The sequence below is a fragment of the Pelodiscus sinensis genome, chromosome 29 (genome assembly GCF_049634645.1).
Source record: "Pelodiscus sinensis isolate JC-2024 chromosome 29, ASM4963464v1, whole genome shotgun sequence".
NCBI lineage: Eukaryota > Metazoa > Chordata > Testudines > Trionychidae > Pelodiscus > Pelodiscus sinensis.
The window spans coordinates 6,861,070-6,877,506 of NC_134739.1; the positions used below are offsets into that span (position 1 = coordinate 6,861,070).

At 41.8% G+C, this 16,437-nt stretch overlaps 1 protein-coding gene across 6 annotated transcripts in view; it reads left to right on the forward strand.

The window, feature by feature from the left end:
- Nucleotides 1-16,437, forward strand: part of CDC27 (cell division cycle 27) — a 57,535-nt gene that overhangs the window by 22,055 nt on the left and 19,043 nt on the right. For 3 of the 6 annotated variants that reach the window (XM_075911552.1, XM_075911550.1, XM_075911555.1), the window contains exons 5-13: nucleotides 417-514; nucleotides 1,561-1,715; nucleotides 1,823-2,037; nucleotides 2,811-2,925; nucleotides 7,815-7,948; nucleotides 10,330-10,429; nucleotides 11,746-11,953; nucleotides 13,512-13,684; nucleotides 15,570-15,722. In XM_075911552.1, the coding sequence (XP_075767667.1) occupies nucleotides 417-514; nucleotides 1,561-1,715; nucleotides 1,823-2,037; nucleotides 2,811-2,925; nucleotides 7,815-7,948; nucleotides 10,330-10,429; nucleotides 11,746-11,953; nucleotides 13,512-13,684; nucleotides 15,570-15,722 (1,351 nt within the window). The remainder of the gene's footprint in view (nucleotides 1-416; nucleotides 515-1,560; nucleotides 1,716-1,822; nucleotides 2,038-2,810; nucleotides 2,926-7,814; nucleotides 7,949-10,329; nucleotides 10,430-11,745; nucleotides 11,954-13,511; nucleotides 13,685-15,569; nucleotides 15,723-16,437) is intronic. The other 3 variants (XM_075911551.1, XM_075911554.1, XM_075911553.1) reach the window with 3 other exon arrangements.

Genomic DNA, 16,437 nt, shown 5'->3' on the forward strand with positions numbered 1-16,437 from the left:
CTCTCCTTCTTTCCCTCTTCGCTCCCCCCCCCCCCCCCCAAAAAAAAAGGTGTTATCCAGAGCAAAGTTACATTGAACTGGGCACCTGTATATTGAATACAAAACATCATTGCAGAACCGCAAAAGCTAATAAAGATTACAGGAAGATGCCTGTCTTCTACAAGAGATCAAGTTATATTTTCATCAACTCTTAAAGCCTTTGATGGGTTTTGAGAGTTTAAAATGTCTCCAAATATTAAATATGCCAAAATCTTGAATTGCTTTTAAATTAACTTGCTGATGTCTGCAAAATGAGACTATTGCTGTAGCTCTAAAGATGTTCTTGTTTTTCCCCCTCCCCTTTCTTTTGAACATTTTATTTAATGTAAATGCTGTTTTTAACTTTCCTTCAACTGTTTGTTTTAATTCTCTTACAGCAAGACAGATCGGCTTGCCAAAGGATCCGAATGTTACCAAAAGAGCCTTAGTTTAAATCCTTTCCTCTGGTCCCCTTTTGAATCACTATGTGAAATAGGTAGGTCTGTATAACTTTGTGTGATGAGATGTGATTTTTTTTTTTTAATTGCCCTCTGGATTTGGTATTTTCTCCATGTAAATAATTAACTGAAAAACTTCTTAAAAGGTATTTGATAAAGCTACAGTAGCAATACACATCTTAAATATTTTGTAGATCTGTTTAATTTATGAGTTGCTCCTTACTTCCTGATTGCCTGGCTTTTATGACTCCTGAAAATGAGCTTTTGTGGAGAGCTGGGGGGAAGAGAGGAGAGCAAGCACCAAATAAATCTTCCCTTGAATAGAAAAAATTGTTACAGTTCCCAAAGCTCCCCAGAACTTACAAAAGAAACTTGACCACCTCTCCAAGCATATGCTTTTTTTGAGCACTCTAACTCTCATTACTCCGAGATGCATTTTTGGATGATCGCCACATTTTGCTGCTCTGATCAACTTAGGCAGACTTTGTCTTTTAAGACAGTTTTGAAGGGGCCAGCTGGTAGATGTCTCAAGAAGAACTGGATAGAAACAAGTGAACGCTGATGTATCAGTATGCCTGCCTACAGTCTTGTCTTGATTTCTAGACAAATGATAGTAATATAAGAATGGCTATGCTGGGTCAGACCAATTTTCAGTCTAGCCCAGTATCCAGTTTTCCAGCAGTAGCTATTGCTATATGAGTTAGACGGATTGACTAGAACACGGGATAGATCAGTTGGATGATTGCCCTGTCATTCAGTTTGGCTTCTCGCAGTCAAAGGCTTGGACGCTCAGGTCATGTGGTTGCATCTCTGCCCCCCTTGACTAGCAGCCATTGATGGTCCTATCCTCTATGAATTTCTTTAATTCTCCAGGGGATTAAATGAAATGGATAGACGTGGTAGAGTTAAGTCTGAAATCCAAAATAATTTAGGATCTATAGTTTAGTGCCTTCTAAAAACAAATGCACAAAAACATACTCCTTATTCTTAAAATATCAAGTGTCCCTTACATTTTGCTTTTTCCCAAGCCCCCAATATATTTGACCATTAATAACCCTGGTTAAATCTTTCTTCACTCTTACAGGTGAGAAGCCAGACCCTGACCAAACATTTAAATTAACATCTTTGCAGAACTTCAGCAGCTGTCTGCCCAACACTTGCACAACATTAGTGTCTAATCACAATGTATCCCACAGACAGCCTGAGACTGTCCTTATGGAAACTCCTCAAGATACAATTGTAAGTTTCACCCAGCCCTCTGACCTTGGAAGCTGTCTCTCGGATTTGAATGAATGACTGAAGAATTACTTGCAAGTAGATGTTATAAAAGATGTCTTCCATTTCAGGAATTGAACAGACTCAACCTGGAATCATCCAATTCAAAATACTCCTCCTTGAACACAGATTCCTCTATGTCTTACATTGATTCAGCTGTAATTTCACCAGATGCTGTCCCTCTTGGATCAGGACCTGCCATATTATCTAAACAGGCTCAAAATAAACCAAAAACAGGTCGGAGTTTACTGGGAGGCCCAGCTGCTCTAAGCCCATTGACACCAAGGTAAGATTAGGAATTTAAAACCCTACTTTGTAACTATTTTCATTGCCACTGTTCCTTGTGTCTTTGGGCAGGAACCATTTCTTTCTCTGTATATTGTAAAGCACCACGTATATTTACAGTACTCAGTAGATAATGCTGCTGGGGCCAAAGCCAAACCATTTATAAAAAGTAGCCAGTCTCATTTTAGTAGCGGTAGTTTTTTGTCCAAACTTCAGTAACTAAAATTAAATGAGCCACCAGTATTTTATGGCTTTAGAGGAAAGGCATTTTGAGTCTGTTTTTTACTTAGTACAACTTCTGTAATAAAAAAGTCAATAATAAAAGGATTGTTATATTTTGTTGTTGTTTTGATACCAACGGTTATACTTCACATGTCCTGTCTCATGAATGACCTTGCCTTGGCTTTCCTTTAAAAAAATATTTATTATTTAGTATTGCATCAGTGAATATTGGCCCCAGATGAGATCAGAACCCTCTTGTGCTAGCTACTGTATAGAAGATAACTTCCTTATCCCCAAAGCTTGCAATTAAATAGACAGAGGAAGGGTAGGAAAAAGGAAATATTCTTATCTCTAATTTATAGATAGTAATGGAGGAACAGAGACTTGCAGAAAGGCTCACATAGGAAGTCAGTGGCGTTGCTGGAAATGGAACACAGATGGCCTGACTCCCTGTGCCACAACAAGATCAAGCCTTTCCTGAAATGTTTTTATTATGATACTGCTTTTCGAGGCTACCCTGGTTCTGACATCTCCATTTCATTATTTTCTCAGTTTTGGAATTTTGCCACTAGAAACCCCTAGCCCTGGAGATGGATCATATTTACAAAACTACACTAATTCATCTTCTGTAATTGATGTGCCATCTACCGGAGCACCTTCAAAGAAGGTATCTTGCATTCAGTAATGTGTTTGCTGTTTTGTCTCGGTTTACATACAAGAGAATATAAAATTAAACTTGTGTGCAAGTATATAACTGTTGCTCTGATAAGTTGGATATTTTTTTCCCCGTGCAGACTTTCTTGCATTTGTTTTGGGTAGCTATCGCTTGAGTGGCCATTTCATATCAGAGTTAAGGCTATTATTTACTGGTGCAAATGATAGCTGAGATGTTAAATGCATGTCACACATGAGTGAAACAGATCTTACTTTTTTTTAAAGGCTTTAAGTAAAAGAATGTATTCCTTGTACCATAGTCTTTGGGGCAAGATTATACTAGGGATGTAAGTAACTAGTCGACTACCTGATAAGCAAAAGCTTATCGTATAGTTGAGTAGCGACTCAACTAGTCTATCAGAGAGGCAGCAAATGTAGGGTGCAGGAGCCTGTGCTGGGGGGAACTGGCTTTAAGCTGGTTCCCCCCAGCACCATCTCTGCAGGGACTAGGGGAGGCAGAGGCACAGCAGGGAAACAGTGTGAGCGGGGTTCCCACTGCAGGCACTTCTGCTTTTGAATGTACAAGAGCCCTATCTCTGTAGAGTGGGGGAGGGAAGAGACCACAGAGCAGAACAGTTTTCCCTTTCTTAAAGAGACAGCACATGATTTCTTTCAGAAACTTACCTAGCAGCAGCCAGCATACATGCTCTGTCAGTCACACACTACCACACTGTCTGTGTGCTACACACTGCCTCTCATACTCTGTGCCACACGCACACAATCTGTGTCAGTCTGTCTCACACATGCAGTGTGTCTTTCACACTCACACACTCTCTTAGCCCCCATCCCTTCCACCTGAGGCTACACCCCTTCCAGGGGGTGTGGCCTGTCATCACGTACCAAAATTCACAAAGTGGCCCCCCCCCCTATTAAAATTATTGCTCACCCCTGGTTTAACTGCACCGAATCTTAGTAGTTACATGATTATTCGATGGTTCCCAGGGACGGGGACGGCAGCAAGCGAGCTCCTGGCTCATCTCCCAGGGAGCTTCATGCCACCCTGTGCTGATATCTCTGTATCAGAGGCAGCAGCATGGGGCAGCAGCCTCTGTCTGCAGGGGACTGAGCTCCCCACAGACAGAGGCTGTGCCGGCATCCCATGGCAGCCTCCCCATCTTCTTTCCCTCCCTCCTCCCCCTGCATCACTTCCTCTGAATCAGAGGCAGCAGCGTGGGGACGGGCGGGGGCAGGCAGCTCCTCAGAGCCAGTGCTTCCCCCACTGCCTCTGTGGGAGGCAGCAAAGGGGGGGGGACGACAGGTGGCTGCACTGAGAGTTGGCTCCCCACATGTAACGGCTCCCGCCTGCCACCCTCACACTCCGCATTGCTGCTGCTCTATCAGGGTATGTCTACACTACCACCCTAGTTCAAACTAGGGTGGTTATGTAGGCAACCGGAGTTGCAAATGAAGCCCGGGATTTGAATTTCCCGGGCTTCATTTGCATCTCGCCGGGCGCCGCCATTTTTAAATGTCCGCTAGTGCGGACTCCGTGCCGCACAGCTACACGTGGCACCGAGTCCGCACTAGCGGACATTTAAAAATGGCGGCGCCCGGCGAGATGCAAATGAAGCCCGGGAAATTCAAATCCCGGGCTTCGTTTGCAACTCCGGTTGCCTACATAACCACCCTAGTTCGAACTAAGGTGGTAGTGTAGACTTACCCTCAGAGGCTACAGCATGGGTGCTGGAGCTGGCTTAAAAGCTGGCTCACCATGGGCATCAGCTCCCACCTCCCATACCCTCTTCCCCAGCTCTGACAGAGACAGAAAGTCATTTGGATTAAGCAATAAGCCCAGGCTTATCGGTTAATCGTTTACACGACTATACACCAACATCCCTAGTTAATAACTTCCCTTTTCAGAGACCTTTATAAAGGAATGTATTTTAAAGGTGTTGAAAGGAGGTCTTAAACAATGTATTAATCCTCTCGAAGTAGAACTTGCTTTATCAGTCAGTGGTCTGGGCAAATTCAGGTTTTTTTTATTTCTACAAGTAAATCAAAATTTGGGAGTGCTTGATCTGGAAACTTGAACTATAAGTTCATCTACCAGCTAGATCAAATCCTAACTCAGCATTCACTCTGCTGAATCACTAATTCATGGATTTGTCACTTTTGAATGGCATCGCCACGTGCGAGTAGATTGTAACCCGGAAGAGCCGGGTTCGGGCGATCTGCGCATGCGCAGAACGATCTGCGCATGTGCAGATCGCCGGACAGCACGGCTGGCGAGTGGGGCTCACCGCAGTTCGGCGAGCCCTGGGCATAGCTGCTCTGTGGCCTCCTGATGTCATTTCACTTTGTTCAGAACGCTGGAGTCACGCTTTCACCGATATGTACAAGCACAGTGGAATTACTTGCTCCCTGGAAAACCTCCACTGACATTCCAGTGCTGCTAAAACACACTCTTCTTCAGTGTCCTCCATCAGTTATGCTCTGTTTTGCATTATGTTCTCCCCCAGATAACTCGCTTGCTTGTTCCGCCCTTAGTTTCACATCCCCATTGCTGCTGTGTTGGAGCTGGACTGTCTGCTAAGTACTCCCTCAATCCTCTGGAAAGCTGCTTGCCTCACTGATTCCCATCCTTATGTAGCGCAAAACCAATTTCAAAGCTGCTAACCAGTTTTCCACAACAGAGTTGCAAAGCAACCCTCCTTGTATTTGGGCATTTCTATATCCCAAATGCCTTTTCCCACTTAGACAGGACTAGGCAGCAATTTAAAGACTAACAAGATGGTTTATTAGGTGATGAGCTTTCATGGGCCTGATAAACCATCACCTAATAAACCATCTTGTTAGTCTTTAAATTGCTGCCTAGTCCTGTCTTTTGTTTCAACTAGACCAGACTAACACGGCTACATCTCTATTACTTTTCCCACTTAGTTATTGCTGGTTTTAGAGGCCTGTGACTAACATCACTTTAAATATTTTTTTAATGCTTATTGGTTAGTAGGGTACAGTTTTAAAGGTGTTAGTGTTAAGATTTTTTTTTCTTTGTAATGAATGATCTAGGTTCATTATGTTTCTAGTGAAACAACTTTTGTACATTTTGAGTCCTGTGATAGGGCTCTAAAATATTTTAACCTATTAGTTGTCTAGTGATCCATTGGTGTAAACTTCACTAATCCATGTGGGCATGCTACTTTTGAGTGCATTTCATGTTGCTATCTAAACAAGCATTGATAAGCATAATTCTAACAAACAGTTTAGTATTCTGGTACATGTTCTATACAATCTGAATAATTGCTTTTCAGTTTCATTTCTGCTACTCAAATTATTTTAAACTGTTTTTTGCAAACTCAATAGCTGCAACTGCATGCTTTGTAGTAAGAGCTTCCTAAGGAACAAGTAAATAAAAAAATATATATATACATTAGGATGGATCCAAGTATGTCCTGCCTGCATAGATGCTGGAACTAGAGGTGCAGGGGGGGCTGCAGCTACAGTTTGATTCAATGGCTCTTAGCACCCCTGCCTACCTGAGAGGACAAGCACACTTGCTAGGCGTGCACAATGTACCATCCTGTATGAACTGGTTAAAGGGGAAGGGCGCAGGACAGATGATTTATTAATAAAAATCATCAGAAACTGATATAGCCAATGTTGTTTCATCTCAATTTTAGGCAGCTAGGAGCTTGGAAGTATGTGATATTGGGGGCATTTTTTTTTCTGTTCATAATGGTTTCAGTGGATCTGAAAGGCTTATTTTGGATGGCATTAATGATGCATTTTTAAAATATGTGTTCGTTTCCTGTTTGTAACTTTAAAAAAAACCTGAATAAATACTGAATACGTCCCTTGGATGTAGAAAAAATATGAACAAAGGCCACTCTGAATCCACATTTAAACTTCTCTCATTAACTTAGTGTATCATGTTGCAGTCACCAGTTTCTGGTAGCAGAGATTAACGTCATAGCTGCCCCAAATGCATATATGCAGTAAATGTGCAAAATCTCATTAGCAAACATTATGCGATGTGAAACGAAATAGTGATTCTCTACTAAACATGGTGACAAATAAGCACTTAAGGCAGGGGTGTGCATTAAGCAGCTCACGGTCTAGATGCAGTTTGCCAGGTGGTAACCCTGATGGGCTACCAGACACTTTATTTAGCTGCATGTCCACAGGTACAGCCACTCGCAGCTCCTCCTGGCCACGGTTTGCCATGCCCTTTCAGCGGGAGCTGTAGGAAGAGGTGGCCCAGCCTGCACTGCTTCCCACAGTTCTCATTTGCTGGGAATGGCGAACTGCAGCCACCAGGAGCTGGGAGTCACCAGGAACCTGCAGATAAGTTGTCTGATGGCCCACCAGGGGCTGACCCTGGCAAACTGCATCCAGCCGCTTATATTCCACTCCTAACTAAAGGTTATTGTAAGCTTTGTTTGCACGGTGCCTAACATAATGATTTTCCAATGCTGATTGGGGCCTTTGTGTTCTGCAAATATAATGTAATTACGGAAAGATTAAATTTCTCTTTCCCAATATTACTTTGTACATTTGACCACAGCATTTCAAGTAGTCCACCTTAATCCAGTATGGGAGTCTCTTTAAATAAATAAAATACATATTTTCACTTTACATGTTTCTTGGGGTTTCTCCCTGCCAGCAGATAGACTGCATACCTTTTTGGTGACCTCACTCCAGTTCTTGATGCCTAGCTGAGCTCAGCTGGTCTCTGGAGAGAGCAGTTTCTTTGATGGCTGGACTGATTCGCTATTATAGACTATTAGCTCTTGTTGGCTAAATGAATTCTGCTTGTCTTTCCCCCTCACTTACTGTAATTATTAAATAGCTATACATTTACTTTTTTTTCCTGACCTTAGCGACATAATAACAAACCTGTAGAAACTTTGTATCATGCAGTCTGTCACCAGGATAAGCCAAGCTGGAACAAAGTCTGTCTTCTCACAGAGTGGAAATAGCCGGGAAGTGACTCCAGTCCTTGTTGCACAAACACAGAGTTCTGGCCCACAGACAAGGTATTAAAAATGACTTACCTCAGTAGCATCTTTTACACCTGGTTCTGCTTCTTGTGTCCTTACGACAATCACAAATTGAGTCTGGTCTATGCATGAAACATCATTCTTGATTGGATCTGTTCAGCTCATACTTGGTAGAATGGCCTTATTGCAATTTGGTATGAAGATCCTGACTTGACGGCTCTCTCTACAAGATTTTTAATTGCATTTTGCACTGTATTGGAGTTCTGTTGGCAAGAGTAGTTCTCTTACTACTTGAGAGAGTGATTTCTCAATATTTATTTCAGTAATATATGTTGATAAACAACTTGTTTAAAATTCATCACTTTAACTTAGTGGTTCCCAAACCAGTGGTCTGTGGCTGCCTTCCAGGTAGTCCATGGCTCGAGCTCAGCCCCCCAGCTTCTCCCCGCAGCAGGCAGCCTGAGCTGGCACTCCAACCTTTCCTCCTCCCCGTGAGATTGGAGCACCAGCGCCGGCTTCCTGCTGCTAGGGTGGGAAGAAATCCCCGAGTCTTGCTGCGCAATCAGTCTCACTGGGAAGAAGTGCTCCCCCTCCACCAGCTTGGGAAACAGAGGTGCACAGACACACTGCCTGGAGGCTTCCCCACTGCTCCCATTTGGCCACATTCCGGCTAATGGGAGCAGCGGGAGGCCATGATTGGGAGTGGCGCAGGGCACAAAGGCAAGTAACGTGTCCTCCCCCCCCCCCCCCCACTCCCTCATGCCCAGCCCCCTGTGTCCCTAGTCCTCTCACACACGTACCCTGCCAACACATCCCACACCCCCAGCCCACTCTTTCATCCTCCCCCACCCCTCCATGCCACACATCCTATCCCCAGTCCACTCCTGCACCTTCCCTCGCTCTTGCCACCTCCCCTGGCCAGACAGCCTGCTCCTGCACTCCACCTCCCATCCAGACCTCGCACCCTCATCCCCCCCTGCACCCCACCTTCTGATCACACATCAGTTGGGGGGAGGTTTGAGCATCAGTGGTTTGAGCATTGGCCTGCTAAACCCAGGGTTGTGAGTGCAATCCTTACGGAGGCCATTTAGGGATTTGGGGCAAAAATTTGTCAGGGATGGTACTTGATCCTGCTGTGAAGGCAGGTGACTGAACTCGACGACCTTTCAAGGTCCCTTCCAGTTCTAGGAGATAGGCAATCTCCATTAATTTATTAATTTACCAGATCCTGCACCTCCATCCCTCTTGCTGACAACCTTGTCCTGCACACTGAACACCCCACCCCCGTATTTTTGTCCCAAGCCCAGGGGAGGTCCACAGAATCCACTAACCCGGGAACCCCAGAAGACTAAATCTGCCTATGGGAAGCCCAGAGCCTCAGTCCTTCCTGTCCCTCCCACGGTGGGGCTGGAATGCCAGAGGAGTGAAGTGTCTCAGTTGGGGGGCCACATGAGTGAGGGTTGGGGGTTTACTTGTGGTGTTCTCAACTGTTTTTTCTATGGGTCAGTGGCCCCCCGACCCAAAAAAGTTTCACCACCCCTGCCATAAATAAAGAAAACATGGGAACCTTTTGTGTTGGACATAAACTAATATTTTACTTTATTTAAAATGAAGATTGATAAACTAACATGAGAAAGTTAAAGCTCTTAATCTGTTTGATAATTTAAATTAATATTTCCTTTTTTACTGGTTAAATTAAACTGTTCTACCTAGCTGCAGCACTAGCAAAATGGCTTGGGCGTAATTATATATTTAATGATGAGTTTCCATTAGCAACTGGACACGGAAGGCTTTGCATTGAGTGGGCTACAGGACAAAAAGTTTGAGAACCACTGCTTTTAACAGTTCAGAAAATTGCCAAATTTAAAAGTGTGTTCTTTTCCTTGTGTGCAAATGCTTAATTTGCATTAAATAAAATGTGCCCCAAATGGCTATTCAATCTTGATTCTCATGAGAATGAAGTTAATTTTGGTACTGGGGACTTGTTCTCTTATGTGGCAAAGGGTCCCCAGAGTGAAATATGGAAAGACAGTCAGCTAATGACAGGTGAGACTTTCATCCACCTGGTTGTTCTTGGCTGCTAATTTGGGTTTTCCCCTTCCTTATAGCCAAACCTTGCAGCTTTCATTGCACCTGTATGTGTATATGTTATATCTAGGAGAGGACAACGAACAGCTTGGTTTTACTTGCTAGCATTGAAATGTCCTGGTTACAGAAATATCACATTGCTTCCGTGATCCATAAACAGGAGAGGAGGAGGTTTAAATCAAAATTTTGGTTTGTCATATTGTTATAAATCTGTCCCAAAGAGATGGAGGCACCTGCACCCAAGTGTACATGACATCTGCTAATTTCATACAAATCAGTAAAAATAGCTTTTTAAAGAATTTTACTTCTAATAAACTGTTTGTTTGTAGTACGACGCCTCAGGTATTGAGCCCAACCATTGCTGCTCCACCTAATGCACTGCCTCGAAGAAGTTCTCGCCTATTTACTAGTGATAGTTCTACAACAAAGGTAAGGAAGGGTGCATACCCTAAATAATTCATCCATGTTTTTGCTTTCTGCTTGTGATTATTCACTACTTTGTACAAAGCTCCCACTGAGTAATGTGTGAAGCAGCTGAAGAATTGGCTTATAACATATCGACTTCATGAAGCACATTTGGCTGCACATGATTGGGTGATGGCTTTAGTGCCTTAACACCTAGGTGTCCGTGTCAATGAACATTCACCCTGGAGTGTGCCTGGGGTCAGATTAGTAACTGATAGTCATCAATAGAACATATTTCAAGCAGATTACATTTCAATATGGGATTGCAAAAATTCAGTGATGATGATGCGTGTTCCTTCTCAAAATGAGAGACTCCACCCAAGTAATTACTCAACAACTTCTGTAGTGTATGGCAATGCTTCTATAGTAGCCAGAAACTGACAGTAAACAAAGTGTTCCTAGCTAGTTTCATACTCCTCCCGGCACCTTTGGGGAAAAGTGCTGTTGTGTGAGAACACAGCCTGGTGACTCATCAGAGAAAGAGGTAGAGGTTTAGGTTGATGTCCAACTTGTAGCTAATCTTGTAAAATCACCATGCTATTCAGTGATACCGAGAGCTTTAATCAGGAATTGAAATGTATAGGAAAAGCAAAGTACTAAAATGTGAAGTGAATCAAAGGAAGTATCAAATGTGTCTTCTGATAATCTCTGAACCAATAAACTGGGAGGCCAGAGCAGGAGGAGGGGACCTCGCAGTGAAAACCGGAAAAAAATAAAGCTAATACTTTTTCCTTTGTATTTCTTGCGTCCTTATTTTTGCTGAACTTTTGCTTTCAGTAGTAAGTTCCAGAGAGCCAGAGTGAGAGAGAACACTCGAATATCTCTTCTTCCCCTCCCCTGGCCTCCCACCCACAGCCTTTGAAAAAATAGGGATGGCCTACCTTTCCTGATCGATGAAAATGAAATTAGATCTCTGGATGAGAGGTGCAATATCATCAATATACTTGGTAAAGAGACTCTGTATGGTCCAGATACATATATTTGATAAACGACATGGATTAGAAACCTTTTTGGTCAAAGTCAGTTTACTCTTTCATTCAAGCTACTTGAAACCAAACCAAGAACCTCGGTGCAACATTGTGGTTGGAGTTAATGTGCATGTTTCATGCCTATGTTTAAGACCTTGTATCACTGTTATCTTTGTTGTTTTGTTTGTGTGTACATCTGTTAGACATCTTACTTTTTAGTGAAATTGCAAACGAGCATGTCTGTATTCTTTGATTTGCAATCCACTTGCCTGTATATAAATCTAGATTTGAAACTTTTTCCTCTATTTATAGGAGAATAGTAAAAAGTTGAAAATGAAGTTCCCACCTAAAATTCCAAACAGAAAGACAAAAAGTAAAACAAATAAAGGAGGAATAACTCAGACAAATATAAATGACAGCCTGGAAATCACCAAACTGGACTCATCCATCATTTCAGAAGGGAAAATCTCCACTGTCACACCACAGATCCAGGCTTTCACACTACAGAAAGCAGCGGCAGGTTTGTCTGAACGCTCTCAGAATGTAATAGAGCCAAAGGTTGTTTTTCATTGCATTTGAAGGTTTAATGGGAACTACTGGTCACTCTAAAGTATGTTCGTTCTCTTCACTGCAGTGCCTTTTAGCTCTGAGTAAATAAAACTGCCACTTCGTAAATATGTAACCACCAAACTTCATTTAAATTGAAAGTATGTAATTGTATCATAGATAACAAGTGGGTAAGCGTAATCACTATTAATAGTCCAGCGAAATACAAAGTTACTGTAAAATCAAACTTCTAAATAGTTTTTTTTCTTGAATTGTACTTGTTATAAGAGTGATTTACACATTCACTGTGGATATTTTGTGTCATTCAGAACCAGCACAAAGCAGCCAAGTGTATTGGCTAGTTTCCATCAGTTTCTCACTTCTACATTCCCCTGCCCATCCTGTCAAATAGATCTAGTGAAACAAATAGCTTTTAAAAAAACAACAAAACTTAAATGGTCGCTTTTGCTGTTCTTCCTGACTTCCTGGATGAAGATGGACCCTAACGTTAACCAGAGAGGGTCACTGGCTGACCTACACTGAGCTCTACTTCAGTCATATTGAGAGTAGAAGGTGTCAGCTATCTTTTTTTTTTTTTTTTTTTTAAAGCAGTTGTTCATGGAATTCTCTGTAGCAAAACTTATAAATTTCTCCTTTGTCAACAGCATCCGGACAAACACTATGATGAAAATGGCAAAATATAGCCAATAAACCCTTTAAAATATTCTTCAGAATGTATTCAGTGCATGAGACTCAACAAGCTTTATGTATATAGAGGATCTGCGGTACATGTACACTGCATGAATATTTTAGTTACCTCATGTCTATACAAGCTGCACGGTATTTCAAAGTAACAGGCACGCTATTTTGCCATCCTGGTAAACCTCATTGCACGAGGGATAAGGGATGGCCCAAAATAGGGCATTATTTCAAAATTTGGTGCTCTGTAGATGTGCCAAATTTCAAAATAAGCTGATTCAAAATAAGATACACAATTTACGTAGTGCAAATTGCATATCTTATTTAGAGTTTAGGGTATTGTGTAGACGCTCCCTTTGACACTCAAGTCCATGTTAAAAAAAGCATTTGATACAAAAAAATTACCATATGTGAGGTGCCAAATTTCTTAAAACCATTTTTAATTCTTAACTAGTTTTGTTATTTCATTTCCTTGTGTATTCTCAGAATATCCATTTTGTGCTCAGAGCAAAGTGCTGTAATTTTAGGGAGGAAGTATTATATTATTCATACATAAAGCACGGGTTCTGCTACTTCAAGTGTACCTCTTGGCTAATCCTTAACTATATAATCACTTTGTAGATAAGTATATTCTATCTCTGGCTTGGCAGGTGGTGTTTCCTAGGTTTCACTACAAGACCTGGTACATAAAACCTCATGGCTGAACCAGGAGGAGTATATGATTCTGTGCTTGGAGTCCCTGCATGGTTTTCATAAGAATAGGGACCTCAGAATGCTGTTTGCCATAACACATAGTTCTTGTCTCCTTTTTATTTACTGTATTTTTCTCCTAGAAGGTTTGATGAGCCTTCTTCGTGACATGGGGAAAGGTTATTTAGCCTTGTGTTCGTACAACTGTAAAGAAGCTATAAACATATTAAGCCATTTACCTTCTCACCACTACAACACTGGCTGGGTGCTGTGCCAAATTGGGAGAGCTTACTTTGAGCTTGCAGAATATATGCAGGTAGGCATCGAACAGATACGTACTTGTATTTTAAATGTTTGTTTTACTTAGTTTTGTACAGAATATGCTGACTTCCTGTGAAACCTAAGGAGAGTCTACAATCGGATAGCTGTGTAAGCATCAAGTTTGAAGTACTTACTCCAGTTTCAGATTCATCTAGATTATTGTAGCCCTTCCAGTTTCTGAGGTGGAGAAATTGAGTTCTATGCTCTTTATTGTGTTTATGGGTCTTTTTTATGAAATATTAAAAACCAGCATTCATTCTCAGGGCTGAGAACTGACTTTGCTGGGCCCAGGGGGAGCCTGGCTCTGGGCTAGTGTTCCCTCTAAGCTGCAGGGCAACACAGCTTCACGGGCAATTTATCAGTCCTGCCTAGTCAGTCGTCTCCATGTACAAAGCCCTGAGCCTCTGACTAGGCGGGGCTTATTAATCAGCTCTGAAGCTGTGTTGCCCTGCAGCTTAGAAGGAACCCTGCTCTGGGCCCCCCAGAAGTGGTGGGGCCTCAAGCAGAAGGAGTGGTAGCCTCCCCCAGCCAGCCCTTCCACACTGCTGGAATGTGGCTCCGAAGGCAATTTAAAGGGCCCAGGCTTCTGGCCACTGCCAAGGTAGCGGCCACAGCAGCCGAAAGCCCCAGGCTCTTTTTAGTTGCAAGGCTCCAAGGCAGCTGCGCCCTTCCCCTCTCCTCCCTTGTTGGCCACCCCGTTCTTTCTAATCAGCGAAGATCCTTTGACATTTTTAATCAGAGTAGGGGTTTGCTCCAGGGTCTTTGGCCAAAATCTTGATTCCACACCACAGTTGCTTCCCTGCCACTGGTTGACTGTTGCCTCCATCACTGAAATGGGCTGTACCCATGAAAGCTCATGACACCAGCTACATGTTTTGTTAGTCTTTAAGGTGCTGCTAAACTATTTGTTGTTTAAGTTTTTCCAGTTAATTCTGAGTTCTTGTTTCAACAGTCCCATATCCCCTTTCATTTCCGATTTCCTAATCCTTACCTGTTAATTAATTTATAAGATGTGAATATAGTAGTTACAAAGTATACAGCTTATAAAACAAAAAATAAACTATATATGATATAGTTTAAAAAAAATTCCTTCTGAACCTCCCTTGCATCCTGAATACCTCCATGTACTTTGAATGTAAAGACACTCATAGTATTTCATGAAAGAATGCTATGGACCCCAGCAGTTTCTTAATGCTTTTTCTACTTGTCTTTTACCTTTGTTTCTGATCTGAGTACTATTATTTGGAATCTGTGAAAGGAACTTGAGTTGACATAGTAACACAAAATCAAGAATGAATTTTTGAGTAGACAAAGGCTGTATTTTCTTTATAGAAAAAAATAGCCCTTTATGGTACCTTACTTCCTAGTAAACAGCCTCACTACTTCTGGCACCGACCCATCCTTCTGCATTACAAGGGACATTTCTCAGGCTTTGCTCTCTTTCCTTTAGTTCATTTAAAAAAAACTCCTGCAAGAGCAAGGTAGGTTGTGTCTTGAAAGGCTCCAGTAACTAGTGCAAATGCAGTCTTTGAAGTGTACTTTATTTGGATGACTAGGTAATGTGGTTAAAACCATTAAGCTATGCAGTATAAATCTTCATTAAATGAAATTCATAATGTCTTGATTTAATATTACAAATGTTACCCCTTTATCTTCATGCATTAGGATGGAGTCAGACTATTTGGGGGGGCGGGATTTCTGCTTGTCTCAGATAAACATATTTCTAGAAATGGCACAAGATTTGAAGCTCTTCATGTTGACTTTTATACTTTTAGGAGGTGGCAGATTGAACATCCCATTGCTTTATATATCTCTGAAACTTCCTAATGTTGCCCTTAGCACTGTTCCTGAGAATTTTACTCAAATTGGTTTGTTTTTAGGCTGAGAGGATATTCTCTGAAGTAAGAAGGATTGAAAACTACAGAGTTGAAGGCATGGAGATTTACTCTACAACGCTATGGCATCTTCAGAAGGATGTTGCACTTTCAGTTCTATCAAAAGATTTAACAGACATGGATAAAAATTCACCAGAGGTATAATATTTTGTGGTGGCATATGTTTCTGCGTACAGTTACTTCCAAAATAAGGTTAAAGATGATTAATTAATCAGAATGAACTCAGTATGTGCTAGTCTAATTTGGGTATAGTTGTGTGACAGAAGTGTCTAGTATAAAGGCTACTGGATTACTGTGTGGATCAAGGATGATACCTGTAACAATTATAAAAAGACATGTCATCCTGCAGGAACCGGCTCCATTAACCCATCAGTTATGACTTTCATTTTCATAGTGCTTTCCATCCATAAGGAGTCCCCCTTCATTTGTTCACCCCAATACGTGGAAGGGAGTGCTCTCTATTAGGGAGAAGAGAAGAGAGAGATCCAGGATTGAAGGGATTTTTATTGCCTGCTTTGCTGCTATATAAATGTCTTTCTATTACACCCTCTTTTCTGTAGTGATTAATTCACCAGCCACCTAAAATTTGGTAGCTGTCTTCTAAGCATGTAATGCGTTAATCTTAAATTCATTGATACCTCAAACAATTAGTGGTCAATAAAGGGGGCAGTTATGACTGTGTGGAAACATGGTAGTGTAAGGCTGTTGGTCCAAAATGTCCTGCACATTTTAATGAGCGCTGTAACCCATAAACTTGCACACCTATGTATTATTAGTATTCTTTTATTTTAATTTATAATTTTTTGTCCTTTACATTTATTAGAGATCAGAAAAGGTAAGAACTTTTCAGTGT